This window comes from Corvus hawaiiensis, chromosome 35 (assembly GCF_020740725.1).
Source record: "Corvus hawaiiensis isolate bCorHaw1 chromosome 35, bCorHaw1.pri.cur, whole genome shotgun sequence".
NCBI classification, from domain to species: Eukaryota; Metazoa; Chordata; class Aves; order Passeriformes; family Corvidae; genus Corvus; species Corvus hawaiiensis.
Window position 1 is genome coordinate 1,065,844 of NC_063247.1, and position 20,298 is coordinate 1,086,141.

The window sequence follows — 20,298 nt, forward strand, 5'->3', positions numbered from 1 at the left end:
TGTTTGTGTCGGGCTGCCAGCCCCAGCCCCAGCCCCAGCCCCAGCACGGGGCACGGTGGGTGCTGGGGCTGTTGGAAGGGTCAGGAGCAGACTCCCAGTTCAAAACCCACCCAGCCCATTCCCCCAGCCCTGCCAAAAAGCAGCTTGGCAGCCGACTGAAGAATTGGTTGCATCTGCCCCAGCAAAGAGGGGAACCTTTGCTTCCCGGCCAGGCTGTGCAATGCACAAATCTGGGAGCAACCCCCCGCGTGTGGACTCATCTGCAAATTCGCTGTGGAGCCTGGCTTTGGAGAAGGTGCCACAATTGAAGTCCATCATCTTCAGCTTGCCAGGTGGAGGAAGAGCTTGTCATCCTTGATGTCACCCTCCATGTCTCCAGCAGCAGCAGCCGCACCTGGCACAGCTTCTCCAGGGGCTCCTTCTTTCCTGGCGCTGGAGCAGGCTGTCAGTGCTCTGCCCAGGGCCCCGGCTGTCGCCTGAAGCAGGACAAGCAAAAGCAGCTGGCATGGGGGCCACCAGTGCTGGGAAGAGCAGCTCAGCTCCAGCAGCAGGGCTGCGCGTGCCCAGCTGAGGAGCCCTGCGCAGCGATTCAGGCAGGACAAAAACTCTGCCTTTCTTTGCTGCTTCTTGCCAAGGCACGTGTGCAGCTGGAACTTACCGGCTCCCTGGCTCAAAGCGTGCGTGTGGCTCTCTCCCTTCTCTTATGGCATGTGAATATCCTGCATCCAAGGATCACAGGACAGGTCTTCTAATGAGGGCCTTTCCGAGGAGAGCACGGATAAACACCGTCGGATGAGATCCTGGCGCTCTGCGCAGAGAAAGCAGAAAGCACCAGTCAGTTGCAGAAGGCTCCTGTCCACTTTGCCCCGCTCTTGCCATGGCCAGGCCGTGCTGCGTGTGCTCAGGGCTGTGCCTAAACTTTGCCATCAATTCTTTCTTTTGGAGGAGAGCAGGACATTGCCACCTCCTCAGCAGCTGCCAGGGTGGGATGCTCCTGAGCCCACTGCTGTCTCCCAGCACTGCTATTCCCCCCGTGCTGCAGAGACGAGGATCCACCTGGAGAGAGCTGTCGTGGGAGCGAGAGCCGGCCCCAGGTGCTGTTCCAGCCCCTCCTAAAAGGGTGCTCCCCGCAGACCATCTGGTGCAGCACGATGCCCAGGGACCAGACGGTCGCTGCCTCGCCGTGGTACCAGCCGAGGTGCGTCCATTCCGGGGGGCTGTAGGACGGTGTTCCTATGGAATAGAGATGGAGTTCTTCAGGGGGACGCTGCCTGCTCCCAGAGCCTCGCCCCAGCATCCCTGGGCATGCGGGGGCCGCACCAGCGGCACGCGGCGTGACCCGCTGCCCTCTCGCCAGCACCTGGGGCTTGTGTACAAACTGGGGGTTGGAAAAGAAGCCGCTGGTGTCGCAAGAGGGCAGCGGAAGCCCTGGCAAGGCCCGAGCATTCCATGCAAAGGAAAAACCCACTTGGTGCTGGGGAAAAACCACGCTTTCATCCTCCCTGCTTGCACTGCCCCAGAAACCATTCTTAAGCCAAGGCAAGCACGGGCAGCAGAGCAGTCCGAGCCCTGTCTCGCCTGCACACCAAACGGGCTGGAGCACAGGTTCTGGCCCCCACTCTCTGCTACCCCCACCCACGGGTGTTTCTGTGGCGCTGGCTGCCCCAGCCCCAGCGCCAGTCCTGGGCAGAGTGGCTGGCAAAGGCTGCCAGCAGGGCTGGAAGATGGCCCCTCAGCCAGCGCCACTCAAAAGCAGCTCGGCTGAAGACTCCGGCTGCCATGACTGGCAGCAAAAGGGAGAATCCCCCTGCCACAGCCGGCTTGGGCTGGGAGATGTTGGGCCATGAGATGCCTCTACCAGGAGCCTCCCCCTGCGTGGGCTCACCTGCAAAGCTGGTGTAGGCTGCGGCTTGCAGGTAGGTGCCACAGCCAAAGTCGATGAGTTTGGCCTGCCCGGTGGCCAGGTCAAGCAGGATGTTCTCCGGTTTGATGTCCCGGTGCAGGACCCCGCAGCTGGTGCAGTGCCGCACGGCCTCCAGCACCTGGCGGAACAGGTGCCGCGCCACCTCCTCGCACAGGAAGCCCCGTGCCCGAATGAAGTGAAGGAGGTCCTGAGACCGCTCCGGGCGCTCCAGCACCATCACCACGTTGCTGGGGAGCTCCAGCCACTCGTGGAGCTGGACGATGCCGGGGAAGCCAGCGGACACCTTGTCCAGCAGCACGATCTCCAGTGGTGCTCGGGTGCCGTCGGGCTGTGGGAGGAGCACGATGCCGTCAGCGGGGCCGATGCCGTGCCGGGGCTCGGCAAGCCCTCAGCCAGCCGGGGACGCTCTGCGCGCTCCGCTGGCCCCACGGCCGCTCTCCCTCGAGGCGTTCTGGCGGCTTCCACCCTGCCGGGCCTCGGCTCATCCCCGCCCGTCGCGCCCCGGCTTCTCCCGCTGCCCCTCGCTCACTCACCAGCTGGCCCCAATGGTGGATGCGGTTCCGTGGCACCCGTTTGATGGCCACCTGCAAGGCAAGGGGAGCAGCGGGCTGAGCTCGCCGCCCGCCGTGCCGAGCCCCACGCTCCTTCTCCTCCTCCTTTGCCCCCCGCCTCCTGCGCCCGCCGCCGGCCCCGCCACTCACCGGGGCGCCGTCCGAGAGCCGCGTCGCCGCCAAGACGCTGCCGAAGCCGCCGCGCCCCAGCAGCGAACCCAGCCGGTACCGCTCCTTCAGGCCCTGCTGCGCCTTCCGTGCCGGCGAGACGCGGCCGTCAGCGCTCGGCCCGGGGCCAGGAACGGCCCCCGAGCGCCGCTCAACCGCCCCGGGCCGGCCATCCCCACATGTTGGCTCTTTTGAAGCGGACACCGGCGGCTCGAGGCCGGCGGCCGCGCTCAAGAGCGGCGGAGCTCGGAGCGGGGAAGACGCTGCGGAGGCGGCGGGAGCGGCCGCGCCGCCTGTGTCCCCGGCGGGCCCCGGGAGGAGCCGAGGCCGGGGCCGGGGCCGGGGTCGGGGTGGGGGTCGGGGTCGGGCCAGCCGGAGCCAGGGGCTGGCGATGGTGCCCAGGAGCCAGGCACTGATGCCCGCCCAGCAGCGCCACAGCCAGGAGGGCGAGAGCCGGGCGGGGGCGGGACCGCGGCGGGACGCCCGGGGGCGGGGAGGGGGCAGCCCCGCCCGGGGCCGGGGGCGGGCCGGCGGCATGGCCCGGCCCGGCAGGGGGAGGGGGAGGCCGCGGGAGGGGGGGGTTGGGGAACGAAAGGGAGAGCGGGAGAGGGTGCGAGACACTGGGAGAGGGAGAGGAGGAGCAGGAGAAGGGACGCAGAGGGTTCGTGGACTCGCTGCTCTTCTGCTGCTCTTGTGCTGCTGCTGCTGCTGCCGCTGCCGCTGAAGCGCTGGGAGCGTTTGTCCGCGTGTCCGTGTGTCCGATGTCCGTGTGTCCGTTGCCCTCCGCGCGCCCCACGGCCGAGCCCCGCGCGCCCCGGGGCAGCACGGGCCGCTCCGCTCCGGGGCCGAGGCGGAGTCCCGGAGCATCTCTTCCTCCCGCAGCCACACCAAACCCGCTCGGCCATTGGGAGCATTTTTGCACACGTTTCCCTTTGAAGGGCTCCTCTCTACCCCCATTTCCAAGGAGTCTCCCTGGGGTTTTGGCACCTGCAGCGACAGGGCAGCGATTGGGCTTCAAACTGCAAGAAAGACATGGAGGGGCTGGAGCGCGTCCAGAGATGGGAATGGAGCTGGGGAAGGGTCTGGAGGACTTCTGAGGGGCAACTGAGGGATCTGAGGGGGCTGAGCCTGGAGGAAAGGAGGCTCAGGGGGGACCTGGCTCTCTCCAAGTCCCTGACAGGAGGGGGCAGCCAGGAGGGCTGGGGCTCTGCTGCCAAGGGAAAGGACGAGAGGAAATGGCCTCGGGGGAACCTTTGGGGTGGATGGTGGGGAAATTCTCATCCTCCGTGTCTCGACAAAGGGGGAGGGGGGGAGGGGTGGGGCACGACCTGGGGACACAGGGGCTGGGGACACGGGAAAGGGAACGGGAAGCCAAAGCCCCGCTGAGCGCTGGCGCTGGGCTGGCACAGGGTTAGCGGGCAGCAGTGCCCCTTTAACTCCATGACAGGCCAGCACAATTATTGATATTGCAGTTTTATAAACAATTGTGAAAAAAGGAGATCCACCTCAAATGACCACTGTTGGTGGAGATAAAGGGTTTGGATCCAGCAGTCCTAATAATGGAGCCCGAGTGTGGGTCCAGAGGCTCAATGACCCTCCCGAGGCAGCTGAAGGAACAGCTCTGGGGAAAGACAGCACTGTTTGAATCCTGCAGCCTGGGCAGAACGATGGGAATGTGTCCCTGCAGCCAAGTGTTCTGTGTGAGAACAAGGAGATGTTACAGGGTATTGTTTTACAGATCCTGCCAGACCCAATCTCCCTGTTTGCCCCCACGGCCCCTGTGGAAAATGCTCTGATCCACGGGGCTCCGTGTGAAGGCTGATGTGACACTGAGTGACTTCCACACGGATTCCAGCCAGGAGCCCGGGTGCCCCTCAGGGACTGGGACCCGGCACCTCTCCAGCCGAAGGGGAAAGGACCCCACCAAGCCTTGTTACCCCCGACACCGCGGTAAAGCTGAACAGCAAAGGACCTTGGGGGCATTATTCTGCAATTAAAACGGTGCCAGCTCCATGGACAATGGAATTATTGTTCCTAACCTGAATGAGACTGAGGAAAAATATTGATGCCTCCCTTTAGGCTGCTTCAGCAACAACTGCAAGGAAGAGTTTGATGTTAAGAGAGCATTTTCCACCCAAAGAGTGCCTTGGATTTCAGAAAGCCAAAGATTCTGGTTCACCCTGTGCCCCACATGCGCTGCCTCGTCCTGTGGAGTTCACATTAACAAGCTAAATCGATTATTAGAAGAAGCAGCAAATGATACTGTTAAAATATCCAACAGCACATCCTGTGAGCTCCAACAAACACAAACGGGGGCTCTGCAGACCCGCATGGCCTTGCATTATCTGCCTGCTGGCCAAGGAGGAGCCTGGGCTATTCTAGGACAGGAATGCTGCACTGTTATCAGTGATGGGTTTGAAGTCCAACAGTCAAGAATCACCTCGATGGAAAGAGCAGTAGAAGAGTGGCAGAAAGAAGAAAATTCTCCTTGCTGGGATTGGCTTTGGGGCTGCCAAACTGGAGGCTGCTGCGAAATGCATTTGTGGCAGTCACTGTCATCACTGCAGTGTGAGCACTTGGTGTGTTATGATTCCATGTTAGAGCTGTTGTGACACTTTGTGCTGGGAAATGGAGCACTGAGATTTGTCCAAAAAGAGACACAGTCTCACGAAAAAAGGGGGATTTGATAAATAACAGAGAATAGGAACTAATGAGGCATGTTTTAAAAGGAATGTGAATTATAGCTCTGAGTGATGACCTTGAGCAGCACTTAATTGGAGAACAAGAGGTGATGCCTTTATGCCTAATAGCTAAATCTAAGACTCCATTATTAGAAGAATTGTTATGAAGGTTGCAGTTCATCTCTAGGTCAAAGCACTGAGTGAAGTTCCAAGGCCTGAAGACCAGGCCTGACTGAGGCCTGAACAACAGGCCCTGGGCCAAAGCTGACCTCCTGATGAACCTTCCAACCAAATGTTGTATTTGTATCCCACTCATTAACTCATTAAAGTACAAAGTACTATTAACAATATGTTCTATGTACCTGTGCATTGGTGAAACACAGATTTACCTTTCTGTTTTTAGAAACCGGACAAGGACACATCTGGCCTTGTTTGGGGCTGTATGGTCAAAGTCAGCTCCCTTGGCTCCTCCTTGAGCCCTGGCCAGGCTTAGGAGGAAGCCAAGAGGAGGATGAAAGCAGATGTTCCCGCACTGGAAGTGCTGTCAGTTTGTTTGTCCAGCACTGTCAAAGCTGGGCCCTCTCCCAGCGGGGTTGGAGCCTCAGCTGTGGCTGGAGGCAGCTGCAGGAATTCCCAGTGTCCGGGAGTGGCTCTCCAGTCCTTGGCTGGGACAGCTTCCCCCAGCTGATGGGTGGCTCTGGGTGATGGTAAAGTCTGAGGGGAACTGGGGCTGGATCTTGGTTAATCACTGCAGGCAATCTTTGGCACTGATGATTGGGGGCATTGCTGAGCTGCTCCTGCTGTGATTCTTTGCTAATGATTATGTGCTTTGCTGAGTTTATGCTTTTGTGACTTTTTGCAGATTTGCAATCTATAAATTACACAATTCCTTCAGTTGGTGTCTGTGTCTTTGGTGCTGACCCTGCCCTCCAGCAAAACAGGGCCCTGTCCTGCCTGAGTGTTACCTGGGAAGACAAAAACCCTCACTCAGAATGTCCCCCCTTCCTCCTTGTTCCCCTCACTTTATACACTGGCCATGATGTCCTGTGGTCTGGGATATGCCTGGGGTCAGTTGGGGTCAGCTGTCCTGGCTGTGACCCCTGCCAGGCTCCCCCGCTCCCCCAGCCCCTCCCCAGCGTGGCCGGACGAGGGGCAGGAAAGGCCTTGGCTCTGTGCAAGCTGAGCAAGAACAAAACCATCTCAGTGTGAGCAACGCTGTGCTCAGCACAGAGCCAAACACAGCCCCAGAGAAAGGCCTGGCAAGGAAATTCCCTCTGCCCCAGCCCGCAGCAGCACCCCATGGCCACCCACCATCACCACGGCTCCACGGGTTCCTTTCCATGCCCCCGGCCCTGGCCACGGGACCTTGGGCTGGTGGCCACGGCAGCCGCCTGTGGCCCAGGGCTCCGTGCCCGTGTCCATGGCAGCAGTGCCCGGCCACGGGCCCTGAGTGCAGGTGAGCGTGCCAATGCCCATGGCAGCGGGGCCAAGCGTTGGTGTCCGTGGCACCAAAGTGAGGAACGGGTCCCTGTGGCCTCTGCCGTGGCACCTGAGGGCATCAGCGAGTGTCACTGCAATTGTAGCTGGCACCAGCCCCGGCACTGCTCTGTCCTGAGGGCTGCCATGGCAGCCGAGGGCAGCCACAGCTCTGCGGGCAAGTGGCCACGGAGCCTGACTGCAGCAATGGGTCCTGGGGGGGTTTCCAAGGGAACTGGAACTGATGAGGGTTGCCATGGCATCCAACCCCCTGGGATGTCACACAGCCATGCTGTGATGTCACACAGCCACTCAGTGATGTCATAATCCACTCTATGATGTCAGACCTCTGCCCTGTGATATCACAGCCTTATCTGCAATGTCACAGCTCACTCTGTGATGTCATAGGCACTCTGTGATGTCACAGCACCCATCTGTGATGTCACAGTCCTCTCTGTGATACCACACAGCTGCTCTGTGATGTCACAGCTGACTCTATAATGTCATCCAGCCACCCTGTGAGGTCGCAGTCTACTCTGTGATGTCACACAGCCCCTTTCTGACATCACAGCTGCTCTGTGGGTCTGTGACACAGGCACAGAGGTGTTACCAAAACTTCAGTGAAACAAAATCTCCTCAGCACCAGCGCAGCACGAAGCAGCAGCATTCTTTATTGGGCCGGATGCACGAGGGGAGAGCCCCTCCCAAAGTCGTGTGTGCCGAGTTCAGGAATGTTCCTGTTTGCAGACTGTGTTTCACAGACACATTCCCAGATTGTCCCACAAGAAACACACACACGATCATCATTGCCCCAATATCATTGCATATTTCCCCCACCCCTTTGCACATCCGTTCTTCTGCCCCGGGGGTCTCTTTGGGGGTCCCTGGTGGTCGCTGACCCCAAAGCCAGCCCTGACTGCCCGGTGCACTGGTGAAAGTTGGCACACCTGGGCTGGTTGCTGCCTACAGAATCAGCCTTGTGTGGTTCCATGGCCAGTGGCTTTTGGAGAAGAAGCATTGTATGAACCCAGCAGGTGCAAACGGTTTTTCATCTGGCAAATCTCCCCCCCTTGGAGGGTTGTGAAGCTTCTCTTCCCTTCAAGCCTTCGTAAGCCTCACTCTGCTCCTTTACTCTCATCCCACGAGTTCCTCAGCTGCTTTCACAACCATGTTCTTTACACAGCTCAAAGCAAGTGTCATAAGCACAAGTATTGCTGTGATCCCAGTTAGACTTTGCAAAAGTGAGGCCAACCATCAGTCAGGGAAAATCCAAGCCCTCTAAATATTTTATCCAACCAGTTACTGTCTAACCCTCCCCTTAATTCCCTGCTGGATGCAGCAACCGATTTTATCCTCTCTACCCAATCATCCAATCCAGCATCACATTTGGAATGTGCACACAACAAGTGTTGCTGTTTCAGTTCAAGAATCCACATACTCCCTGTCCATGTAGCAGCAATAGGGCTAAAGCCAATCTGCTCTGGAAGGTCATTTTAGCTGTGGCTGGCAGTTGTTCCTTTATTTCAGCAAACCCCAAAGGAGCTGCATTCACTAAAGTTTCCATCTGCAGAGCCCAATGGTGTGTGGCTGGTCTGTTCCTAAAGGCAGATCTTTGCGGAGCAGTGATGGATTCTAAAATCCATCCCGCTGTAGTTCACATCCCGCACTGGGATGTTTCCAATTCCATCCCCTTTAACCTTTCCCCACAGTCGGGTTCCCAGTGGTGACTCCTTGCACGAGGGACGGAACATTCATACCCCCAGTGTCCATGGTGCTCCTGATTCTCCCAGGGGCAAACGTGTGCTCCAAATTCCATCACTTCTCACCCATCCTGGGGCTCCTAAGGATCTGACCGTGTCCTGCTGACACTCTGTGCCTCTCCAAGGTTCGTTGTTTGTTGGCTCAGCCCAGGTGTCCCTGAGAAAGGCAGAATCATTTCTACAAACGCAGCCCAGCCTCAGAGCCTGGGCCACAGCCAGGAGCCGCTGGACCTCAGCATTCCAAACAGCTCAAGTGTCTGTCCCAGGGCAATCCCACTTTTCCTTTGTCCTGGGATCCTTTGGCCTTGACCTTGTTAAATCAGGATATTTTATATCCACCTCTAAGGGGTCCTGTGGGAGGCCTGGGCTCCCTTCCCAGCCCAGACACCCCTGAACTGGCTGGAAACATTCCCAGTGTCCTGTCTGAGGGCGATTCCATACTGCTGGAATTTGACAGCCCCAGGGGGTATCAGTGCAATCTGTCAGATGATAAATATTTCCTGAGGTAATTTCCAGATCCGGGTTGGAAATGTTACAATTCTCAGCAGTATTGTTCTGATGTGTCCATGGTAAGGAATATTCTCCTTCCATCCCTGTCCAGGTGCCCTGGGTGCTATTTCCTTCCCACACGTGTCCCCAGATTTTTGTCAAATTGCTGACTGCAGCTCCCCATGGAACTGGATTTTCTGCAGAGGTTGGTGTTGGCAAACAAGCTGTTACAGGGGTTACATTCTGTCATCTGCCAACGTCTTGCACTGACTTTGAAAACCGCATTTCCCTTCCCAGAAGTCAGGAACATCATTTCTATTATTAATATAGATACACAATTATTGATCATCTTCATCTAGATCCAATAAATAGTATCCCCTTTGAAAATCATATTCAATACCTAAAACAATAGGATTTATGTCAAAACCCCAAACTCCACGGTGTCAGTCAGTCTTGTTTCTGCTGTGTTTAATGTGTGCTCGCTGGTTTTACCCACATGTGATGAACCCCGAGTTTGATTCCTTCTACCCTGAGTGCAGGGTAGGTTACCAGGAGGACTTGAGATGGTCCCTTCCACTTTGGCTGGATTGTTCCAAAATTCCAGGTTCTGATGCACACCGCATCTCCTGGTTGGAAAGGATGTACAGGCGAGTCCAGCCCCAATGATCTGTTGAGAACCATGCACCTTTTAAGGCTTACAAGAGTTACTCCCAGTGCTATGAAATATTCATTTCAGCAAAACTTCTGAGCCTTCCCTTGTCGTGTTGGTGCCACATGGGAAAGCTTCTGGCCATCCAGAAAAAGGATCCACCAATGCCAAAATGTGCCAGTCCCCCTTCTGCCTGGGCACTTCTGCAAAATCAGTTGGCTAAAATCACCTGGTGATTCCCATTTAACGAGCCCTGGAGGCAGCCTTCTTCCTTCAAAACCAATCCCATCTTTCTCAACAACTGATCTATCATTTTTTGCCATTTTTGTGCTTACTAGATGCCTTTGTAAACGGGCTACCATATTCTCCATTTCCTCATGTGTTTGCTGATGTTTTAGTTCTGTTCTACATTAATTGTGGAGCTACAATTACCTGCCCACACAGGCTTACCAATCACCTGCTGGGATTTTCCGTAGCTGCTGCTGCTGGGGCTGACTGCCTGTCCTGATCACTGGAATCTGGGTTTTGTTGCAGAACATTCCAGTTTTTGCTAGGTATCAGTGCAAGGAGAGCTTTCTCAGCCCCCTCTTGAGCTGTTTGGTCAGCCAATGGATTCCCTGGATTACCTGGGGAGTCTCCAAACCCATGGGCTTTACAAGGGCAGCAGGGCCACTTCTTTTGGCTTTGGCACACTCTGCAGTAGGTGACTGATTTCTTTTTGTACTCACTGGAGACCTCTGTGCCCTTTCCTTCCATGTGGCTCCCTGGGCGCGTATTATTCCAAACCCATAGTTCAAATCAGTCCATATGGTCACCCTTTGTCCTTCAGTGATTTCTAGGAAAGGTCATTCATTCTGCTCTTTGTGCTGCTGTGTTCAGAGCTAAAGCCTGGCCTTCCATGACCTGGCTTGAGGTTCCCACTGCACACCCAGCTGCCCGTTTCCCATCCGTACCACGCTGCTCCCACCAGGGTGCAGGGCCAGTGCTGGCTCCTGCATGGGATTGCTCTCGAGGTCCCCGAGTCTGCCAGAACACACTTGTTCCATGGATCCCAGGCAGTCATGGCACAAAGACTGCAACCCTTCTCTTAGAAGGGACTCGAACACTTCCCTGTTCCAACCTTGGGGACCTTGAACCAAACCCTGCAAAGCTTTTGCTGCACTTTACAGGCAGGTCAACAGTTTACACCAGGAAAGGAAAGGGAAAGGGAAAGGGAAAGGGAAAAGGGAAAGGGAAAAGGGAAAGGGAAAAGGGAAAGGGAAAGGGAAAGGGAAAAGGAAAAGGAAAAGGAAAAGGAAAAGGAAAAAGGAAAAAGGAAAAGGAAAAGGAAAAGGAAAAGGAAAAGGAAAAGGAAAAAGGAAAAAGGAAAAGGAAAAAGGAAAAATGAAAAAGGAAAATGTGCCTTGATCTGACCAGGGCTCTTTCTCTGATTTCCTTTGGAGCAGGGATCAAAGGCTCTCCCCAGAATCCTTCCGTGCTGCCTGCAGGTGCTGCCATCCCTCAGAGCTGTTGGAATTCCAGAGGATGAGGCCACGGGGTGTCCCAATGGTTCCTTGGTTCCATGGGCCCTGCAGTGTAACCATGGTGTCCTTGGCTCTGCAGTGGCACCATGGACCCTTCATTCCATGAGGCCCCCCAGTGTGGCAATGGTCCCTTGAGTCCAGGAGGCCCCACAAGGTCCCAATGGTCCCTTGGTTCCATGGCCCCGCACTCTCACAATGCTCTCCTTGGCTGCACAAGGTCCCGCAGTGGCACAAGGGTTTCATTTTCATCTTGATTTCTTTTAGCTTTCTTTCTTTCTTCATTCTTTCATCTTTTTTCTTTCTTTTTCCTATTTTTTGTTGCTTTTTGTCTTTCTTCTCTCTTTCTTCTTTCTTTTTTTTCTTTTTTCTTTCTTTTTTGATGATTTCTTTCCTCTTTTTAACAAGTTTTTCTTGTTTCACGTTACTTAGTCTTTCTTCTTTTTCTTCACTTTTTAAATTTTCTTGTTGCTTTCTTTTCATTTTCTTTCCTTCTTTTTTTTTTCCTTCTTCATATTTTAACCTTTTTTCTTTTGTTGTTGTTGCTGTCTTTTGTCTTTAATTTTTTGCTTTCTTTGTTTCTCTTGTACTTTTATTTTTTCTCGTGTCTTTCTTTCTGTCATTTACTTTCTTCCTTGTTTCTTTCTTTCTTCTTTTTTTGACTTTTCTTAAAATTTATTTTCTTGTTGGTTTCATGTTTTTAGTCTCTTTTTTCCCTCCTTTCTTTCTTTCATTTTTCTTTTCTTTTTGCTTTTGTCTTTCTTTCTTCATTTTTGAATGTTTTCTCTTTCTTGTTTTTTTTTATTGTTTCTTGCTGCTTTCTTCTTTCTTTCTTTTTTTTCATTTTTCTTCTTGGTTTCACGTAATTGAGTGGTTTTTTTATCTTTTATATTTCCTTGCTTTGTTCATTTTTGCGTTGATTTCTTTCAGTTTTCTTTCTTTCCTTCTTCATTTTTAAATCTTTTTTCTTTCTTTTCCTTTTTTTGATTTTGTTGCGTTCTTTCTTCTTTCTTTCTTTTTTTTTCTTTCTTCCTTTTTTTACTTTTTTTCCTTGTGCCATTCTTTCTGTTCTTTTTTTTCTTTCTCGCTTGTGTCCATTTTTCTTTCTTTGTTCCTTTTTCCTGTTGATTCACATTACTGAATCTTTCTTTCTTCTTCATTTTTTTAATCTTTCTTTTTCCTTTTTTTCCTTTTTTTTTGTTTTTTGGTTGCTTTCTTCTTTCTTTCTTTTTTTGCGCTCTTTTTCATTCTTTTTTTTTTCATCTTTCTTTATTATTCTTTTTTTTTCTTCCTTATTTCATTCTTCTTTCTTTCTTTTTTTTTTCTTTTCCTGATATATTCTTGTTGGTTTCATGTTATTTAGTCTTTCTTTCTTTCTTTCTTCTAGTCTTTTTTCTTCCCTTTTTTTTTATTTTGTTGATTTCTGTTTTTTGATTTTCTCCCTTTCTTTCCTTTTTATTATCGTTTTTTGCTTGCTTACTTCATTCTTTATGTTTTTTTCTTTCAATTCTTTTTTTTTCTTGTTGTTTTCTTCTTTCCTCCTTATTTTCAAATTTTTTCTTGGTATCACGTTATTGAGTCTTTCTTTCTTGTTGTCTTGTTCACTTCTTTTTCCGTTCTCTTGTTTGCTTCATGTTATTGAATCCTTTTTTCCTTCTTTCATCATTTTAAAATCTTTTTTCTCCCTTTTTTCTGTTTTTTGTTGCTTTCTGTCTTTCTTCTTTCTTTCTTTTTCTCTTTTATTTTTCCTTGTGTCTTTCTGTCTTTTTTTTTTTTCTTTTTCATTGTTTCTTCCTTCCTTCCTTTTTTTTTTCTTTTTCTTTTATTTTCTTCTTGGTTTCATGTTATTTAGCCTTGCTTTCTTTCTATTTCTCTTCTTTTTCATTCAGTTTCATTTTATAGTTCATATGTGTCTTTTGATTTTCTTCCATTCTTTCTTTCTTTCATTTTTATTATCTTTTTGCTCGCTTCCTTCCTTCATTTTTTAGTGATTTTATTGTTTCTTCTTCCTTCTTTCCTTCCTTCCTTCCTTCCTTCCTTCCTTCCTTCCTTCCTTCCTTCCTTCCGAATTCCTTCCTTCCGAATTCCTTCCGAATTCCTTCGGAATTCCTTCGGAATTCCTTCCGAATTCCTTCCGAATTCCTTCCTTCCTTCCGAATTCCTTCTTTCCGAATTCCTTCCTTCCTTCCTTCCTTCCGAATTCCTTCCGAATTCCTTCCGAATTCCTTCCTTCCGAATTCCTTCCTTCCTTCCGAATTCCTTCCTTCCTTCCGAATTCCTTCCGAAATCCTTCCGAATTCCTTCCTTCCTTCCGAATTCCTGCCTTCCTTCTTTCCGAATTCCTTCCTTCCTTCCTTCCTTCCTTCCTTCCTTCCTTCCTTCCTTCCTTCCGAATTCCTTCCTTCCTTCCTTCCTTCCTTCCTTCCTTCCTTCCTTCCTTCCTTCCTTCCTTCCTTCCTTCCTTCCTTCCTTCCGAATTCCTTCCGAATTCCTTCCGAATTCCTTCCTTCCTTCCTTCCTTCCTTCCTTCCTTCCTTCCTTCTGAATTCCTTCCTTCCGAATTCCTTCCTTCCTTCCTTCCGAATTCCTTCCGAATTCCTTCCAAATTCCTTCCAAATTCCTTCCAAATTCCTTCCTTCCTTCCTTCCTTCCTTCCTTCCTTCCTTCCTTCCTTCCTTCCTTCCTTCCTTCCTTCCTTTCCAAATTCCTTCCGAATTCCTTCCGAATTCCTTCCTTCCTTTCTTTCCTTCCGAATTCCTTCCTTCCTTCGGAATTCCTTCCGAAATCCTTCCGAATTCCTTCCTGCCTTCCGAATTCCTTCCTTCCGAATTCCTTCCGAATTCCTTCCGAATTCCTTCCGAATTCCTTCCTTCCCCCGTGATGCCACCTCCACCCATCCCATCCCATCCCATCCCATCCCATCCCATCCCATCCCATCCCATCCCATCCCATCCCATCCCACCCTTCCTGGACACCAATTCCCCTTCTGTGCTTCCTGACTCCCCACAGCCGGGCCTTGGGGCTGATGGATCGAGCCATTTGGGGCTGCCATCGACACATTGGGGCTGGCATTGAGTTGATTGGAGGCACCCGCTCAATCCCTCCATCCCAAATGGGAGCTTGGAACCTCTCCTCAGCCCTTGCTGTGCCCATGGGCTCACCTCAAGGCCCAAAATGAGAGCCAGGGCCCCACAGCCCATTCAGAACCTCTCAACATTTCCAGAAACAGCAGCATCCTTCCCAAAGTGGACTCCCCGGCTCCCTGACAATAGCTCCCCCTTCCAAGTACCAGAGGTCCCCTCTCACAACCCCTCCCAAAGCATTGGGGGGACCCCAAAACTGCCTCAGGAACAGGACATAGCCTGCAATCCCTTCAGGAATGGGGGATACCCCAGAACCCACTGAGGAACGGGGTCCCCCCGGCCTCATCATGCCCAGCCTTCAGCTGGCTCAGGCAGAGCCCATCCCGCCCTCAGCAGCCCCAGCCCAGCCCAGCCCAGCCCTCCTGGGCAGGAAGCCCCAATGGCCGAGCCGGCCTGGGACACTTGCAGGGATGCGGGGGCAGCCGCAGCTTCTGGGGCCAGCCTGTGCCAGGCCCTGAGCGCCCTGCCAGGGAACCATTGCTGCCCCACATCCCATCTCAGCCTGCCCTCGGGCAGCGGGAAGCCGTTCCCTGGGGCCCGGCCCCACAGGCCCTTGGCAAGAGTCTCTCTCAGCCAGCAATTGCTGCTCCTCCCTGCTGCGGGGCCCAAGCTGCAAGTTGATTTTCTGCCGCTGGCCCCGGCCCAGCCCCGAGCCAGGGCCAGCACCTTGCCCTGGAGCTCTGCGGGCGCTGTGTTTGTGCAGCCGCAGCGCAGCGGCCGCAGCTCGGAGCTGCCCTTTGTGTCCCCGCCGGCAGCTGGCAGAGCTGGCGGGGCCGGGCCAGGGCCGGGCCAGCCCCGGCCTTCCCGGCTCTGGGACACAGCGGCGGCAGCCCCAGCCTTCCAGCCCTGCACACGCTCCCACACAAGCCTCCAGAGCCGCGGCCACGCAACGCAACTGACCGGCCGCTGACCCCCCAGCCTGGCCTGATGGCCATTCCTCTGCCCACACCTCCGCCAAGCTCCCCTTGGCCACCTCCTGAGCCACAGTGCCACAGACAAGTGGCACATACAGGTACAGAGCTCTGCCCAGAGCTGGCAGGGAACGTTCATTAAACAGAAAAACCACCAAGAAAAAGAGAACTGCCCCCAGCAGAGCTGTTCCCTCCTGCAGTAGTTACACCTGCACACCCACAGCGCCTGAGACTGCAAGCAATGAGCATTCCCTGGGCGCATGTGCAGCCCAAGCAGCTCGAGGACAGCCTTGCAGCAGGACTGCTCTCAGCTGAGCCAAAAAGGCCCCTCTGGCAGCTCTATGATTCGCCCCACACCGGGCCAAGAGACACTTCCCAGACAAAGTCCAAGAAGCGGGTGTTTGCTTTATTCAGCGCGCTGGGTGTGCGGGGATTGCTCCTCCTAACACCCACCCCAGGCACACGGCAGATTACAAGATGTGGTTCCATTTCATGCATATTCACTGTTTTCCCTAGAAAAGGTGTGGTTGTGCAAACCATTTCTCAGCACTCGTTATTATCAGTAGCACACGCGGAGCGCAGGCCCAGGGCTCCCTGGTGGTCACGCTCAGGAAGACTCGGTGGCCATTTGATGAAGGCTGAACGTCTTCCTCGCTCTGCACTCTTCACCTTTCTCCTCTCGGCATGCGCAGTCTCTTGGCAGCTGTTTCAGCAGTTTCTTCCCTGCTTTCAGCAGCTTTGTTCCTCATTCCTGCCAGCTTTGTTCCCTATCTCTTGCCAAGGTGTTCAGCTGGCTTCTACATTGGTTACAGTGTATTTTATTCTTGCCCAAGGATGCCCAAGTACAATGATTTTCACCCTTTCACTGGGGCTTGGCACACACTGGAGGAGGGTGTCTGTTTTCAATGAGGAAACTCAGGAGTTTCAGATTGCTTCAAAAAAACCCCAACAACCCCCCCCTTTGGCTGAGTGCAGCCAGTTCTCTGAGCAAAGCAGGTCCCAGGTGAGTGAGGAGAGACAGGATGAGGCTTGGGAATGTGGAGCAGGGTTCTCCACGCTGGGTCAGACCTCAAGGCACAGCTTCTGTGACCAGGCCAGACCTCCTGAGGAGAGACCTGTGATCAGTATCAGCCACAGAATGCTGCAATCACCTCTTCTCTAAAGAGAACAGCAATAAAATACACCCCTTAAAATAGGAATGAGTATTTCTTAGAAGCTCTTTGAAATATTTCTCCATAACTGGAGAAGGAAACCTTCCTAATGAACTGCACCAGGCCAGAGGGAAATCAAGGCAGAGCCAGGGTTTGTCAGCACTTGCTTGATCCTAATGAGCCCTGTGGTGCATTTGGGGCTGAGCCCTGGAAGCTCAGGGCCTGAGAGGAGATTGCACAAACCTTTCCAGGAGTCAAAGGCAGAGGAAACACCCAAAGTGTCTGGAGGCATTCATGGGTCTCACTGAGGTCCATCCCCAACACAGGCTCCTCATGGACTCCTTGGAAGAGACTTGGAAGGCAGGATTACCCAAAAACCTCTCAGAGCCTCAGTGTGGGAAGGAAAATCCAAAGTACCTTAAAAACCTTGAGTATCTCAGAGCATTAATGAGCCCCACTGAGTGTCACTGCAAAGCTCTCAAGGGACTCGTTAAAGTAATTGGAGATAATTGGAGGCCATGATTGCACAAACCTCTCAGAGAGTCAGTGTCAAAAAGAAGTAGTTAAATTAACCCTGAGTACCCTGAAGCATTAATGACCCCCACTGAGTGTTGTTACTGACAAAGAATCTCCAGGGGCTCATTAGAGCAGATAATTGGGGGCCAAGATTGCACAAAGCTCTCAGAGGCTCCCAGGCAAAAGCCAAAGTCCTTTGAAAACCCTGCAGTCCCTGGGAGCATTGAGGAGCCCCCCAGGGCCATTCCTGACCAAGGCTCCCCAGGGACTCCTTCCAGCAGATCCCTGAGGCCACTGGGATGTGGGGGGATGCTGAGGGCAGGACAAGGGGCTGACAGTGCCCAGCCTTGCTGGGGCTGTGCCCAGGAGGCCCCAGGGTCTCAGGACAAGGTGTCTCCTCCCAGCCCTTGGTGGCACAGACGATGCTGTGCCCCAGGGCACCAAGACTTGGCTTCTCTTTGTCCCCCCCTGTCATCCCTGCCTCCAGTTCTCTGCTCTGACCGCAGCCTGGGGACACTTTCTCAGTCGTGGCCCTCACTGGGACCCGTGAAAACTTCCAGAAACTTTGAAGTTCAGTTCTGACTTGAATCCTTGAGAGGTTTCTGCCAGTCCCTGTCAGGGACTGATGTTCAGGGCCTCAGCACCAAGCCCCAAGAGGGTCATTCCAGTCCTTGTGCTGTGTCTGTGCTGCTGAGCTGGGCCGGGCTCCTGGCACAGAGGCAGCTCCTGGCAAGCGGCAGCGCTGCAGAGAGACAGCTCTGGCCAGGAGCAGCTCCTGGGCACAGCCCAGCAGGGCTGGGGCACTGCCTGCAGCCAGCCCGGGCACAGCACAGAGGCACACAGGGCTTAAACTCAGCCGGGGCTGGGAAGGGGCTGAGAAGTGACTGGGGGGGCTCCAAATGCAGCCCAGGGTGCTCTGAGGAGGAAAGACCCACCCTGTGCTGGGAAGGCAGCTGCAGATCCAGCCAGGGCTCAGAGCTGGGGCTTCATGAGCAGCTTCATGGCAGAGAGAAGCCCAAGAAGTGCTTGAAATGTGAGAAGAGCTTCAGCTGGAGCTCCAGCCTGCTCTGCCACAAGAGGATCCACACTGGGGAGAGGCCCTGCGAGTGTCCTGAGGGTGGGAAGAGCTCCAGTCTCCTCGGGCACCAGCGCAAGCACACAGAGGAGTGCTCCTTCTGCTGCCCTGACTACATAAAAGGCTTCAAGTACAACTCCACCCTCGTCACCCACCGGCGCATCCACACCGGGGAGAGGCCCTACGAGTGTCCCCAGTGTGGGAAGAGCTTCTCCAGGAGCTCACAGTTGGCCCCACACCAACAGAGCCACCAGTAAGGGAAGCCCTGCGAGTGCCCCGACTGTGGCAAGAGCTTTGTCCTGTGCTCCAACTCCATCCCCCAGAAGAGCCCTGGTGACCCACATTCCCTGTGATCCACCTTGGGAAGACACCTGGCTGATGGTCCTTTTGTTTTGGCCCTAATTTTCTTGTGATCCATCTTCGTCCCTTAAAAACACCCCAAACTTGGGTAAAAATAAAGAAATTGATCAGAGACATCTAAAATCTCACTATTTTACTGGTATGTGGGGGGAATTTTGGGTTCAGGGTGATGTTTGGCAGAGGAGGATGGAGACTGTCTCTGTCCCTCTCACCCCACTCGGTGCCCAGTGAGGGTCTCTGTCCTTCTCCCCTTGGGATTCTTGGGAGATGCTTGTGGGGGTTTGGGGGTGTCTCTGTCCCTCTCACCCCGATGATGCTTGGGCGGGGTCACACCAGGGGTGAGAGGGACAGAGACCCCCCCGGCCTCCCCAGGTGTGAGAAGGTCGGAGAGCCCCCCACCCCCCGAGCACACTCAGCGGTGAGAGGGACACAGAGCCCCTGGTCCCCCACCCTGCACAAGCATTCCCTGGGGCGAGAGGGATGGAGACCCCTGAGTGTTGCAGCAGGGGATTACTGCAACAAGCATATTTCAAACCAGGAGTCCCGTGGAAACGAAGTATATATGGACAGATTCGTGGTAGATGTTTCAGAGATCTTTATTTCTCCAGCTGCATGGCCGGGGCTCTGCTCAGTCACGGGACCTGAGGGTCCTTGGCCACACCAGGGAACCCAAACCAACCAATGGGGAATGAGGCTGACCAGGGGCAGGGAAACCCTGTGTCTCTCACCCAGGGCCCCTCTCCCAGGGCTCCATGGCAGGGGAGGGACCCCAACATCTCACCCGTTTTATTTTAATAAAAGGAGAATGGAAACAACTGGATAAACATAACAAGAACTGTTTCAAGGCAAAACAAGCCACCCTCCTGAGTTTTTAAACGTCCAATCAGATTCTGTGGAACATCTTAGGGCTGATAGAAAGGAGACAGAAGTCTCCGGGCATGTTTTGTGGGGAAACTGAGGCAGGAGAGGGTTTAATTTCTTCCCTCCCCCTTTTCATCCCCCCCTCAGCATCGGAGAGGAATTGTAGGGAAATGGAATTGTATAGGGAAGCCATGGGGTGAAAAATGGATTAGGAATAAACTGGGGATAGGGTAAACTTAGGAAGGGGTTCATATTGGGTATAATTCATATTGGGTAAAAGGGGGAAGTAGGCTGTGGGTAGGGAAATTGCTGGGATGGATATTGTTTATAATTTTGTGCATAACGGCTGCCTTTGACTGGAATAACTCCAGGCCCAGTAACATTTGCTGCTTGTAAACCCTTCTTTCCTTGCACTATATCAAACTGTACAACTTCTCCATCTCCTACACTTTGCAGGTAATTTTTAGGGTTATTCCTTTTAATGGCAGTTCTATGGATGAATAGATCTTCCCCTGTATCATCTCAACATATATCAACATATAAATCCATAGTTGTTTTTTACATTGTACCATTTCACAGTTCCTGTGATTTTCGTTGCTATAACTTCTCCTATCACGTGCTTGCGTGTTCGTCGTGGCTGCCGGTCCCGTGTGGCCGCCGCCTCACCGACTCCGACATCTCAGCCGGGCCCCTGCATTGCGGCTGCTCCGCGCCCTCCGAGCGGCTCTGCTCCGGCATGTGTCTGGGCTCTGCGCGGCCCCGCGTTGCCATCACTGCCGGCCCCGTGCCCTGTGAGCGGTTCTGCTCGGCCAACTCCACGCTGCTTTGAGAGCGGCCCCGTTTCAGCTCAGCACTGCGCTGCGCGGCTTCTCGTGTCGCTGTGGAAACCGCCGCTTCTCCCTCCGCAGGGCTCTCCGAGCCCTGTGCTTAGAGCGGGCTTCCACGCCGATGCCCGGTTCCTGGCTGCTCGTGGCCCACGGCACCCGCGGCGCCTGCAGCATCGCTCCCTCACTTGCGGCCGCGTGGCCGGGGACCCCGAGACAGGGACAGGGTCCGTGATAAG

At 53.7% G+C, this 20,298-nt stretch overlaps 1 protein-coding gene across 1 annotated transcript; it reads right to left on the bottom strand.

Moving 5' to 3' along the window:
* Positions 1-913: 913 nt before the first annotated feature.
* LOC125319060 (serine/threonine-protein kinase pim-1-like) lies at positions 914-19,973 on the bottom strand. The gene is made up of 6 exons (XM_048290008.1): positions 19,852-19,973; positions 2,626-3,055; positions 2,458-2,508; positions 1,886-2,252; positions 1,057-1,233; positions 914-936 (listed from the first exon to the last, which is right to left on the bottom strand). The coding sequence occupies exons 1-6, from the start codon at positions 19,971-19,973 to the stop codon at positions 914-916; spliced, it is 1,170 nt and encodes a 389-aa protein (XP_048145965.1).
* Positions 19,974-20,298: the final 325 nt, after the last annotated feature.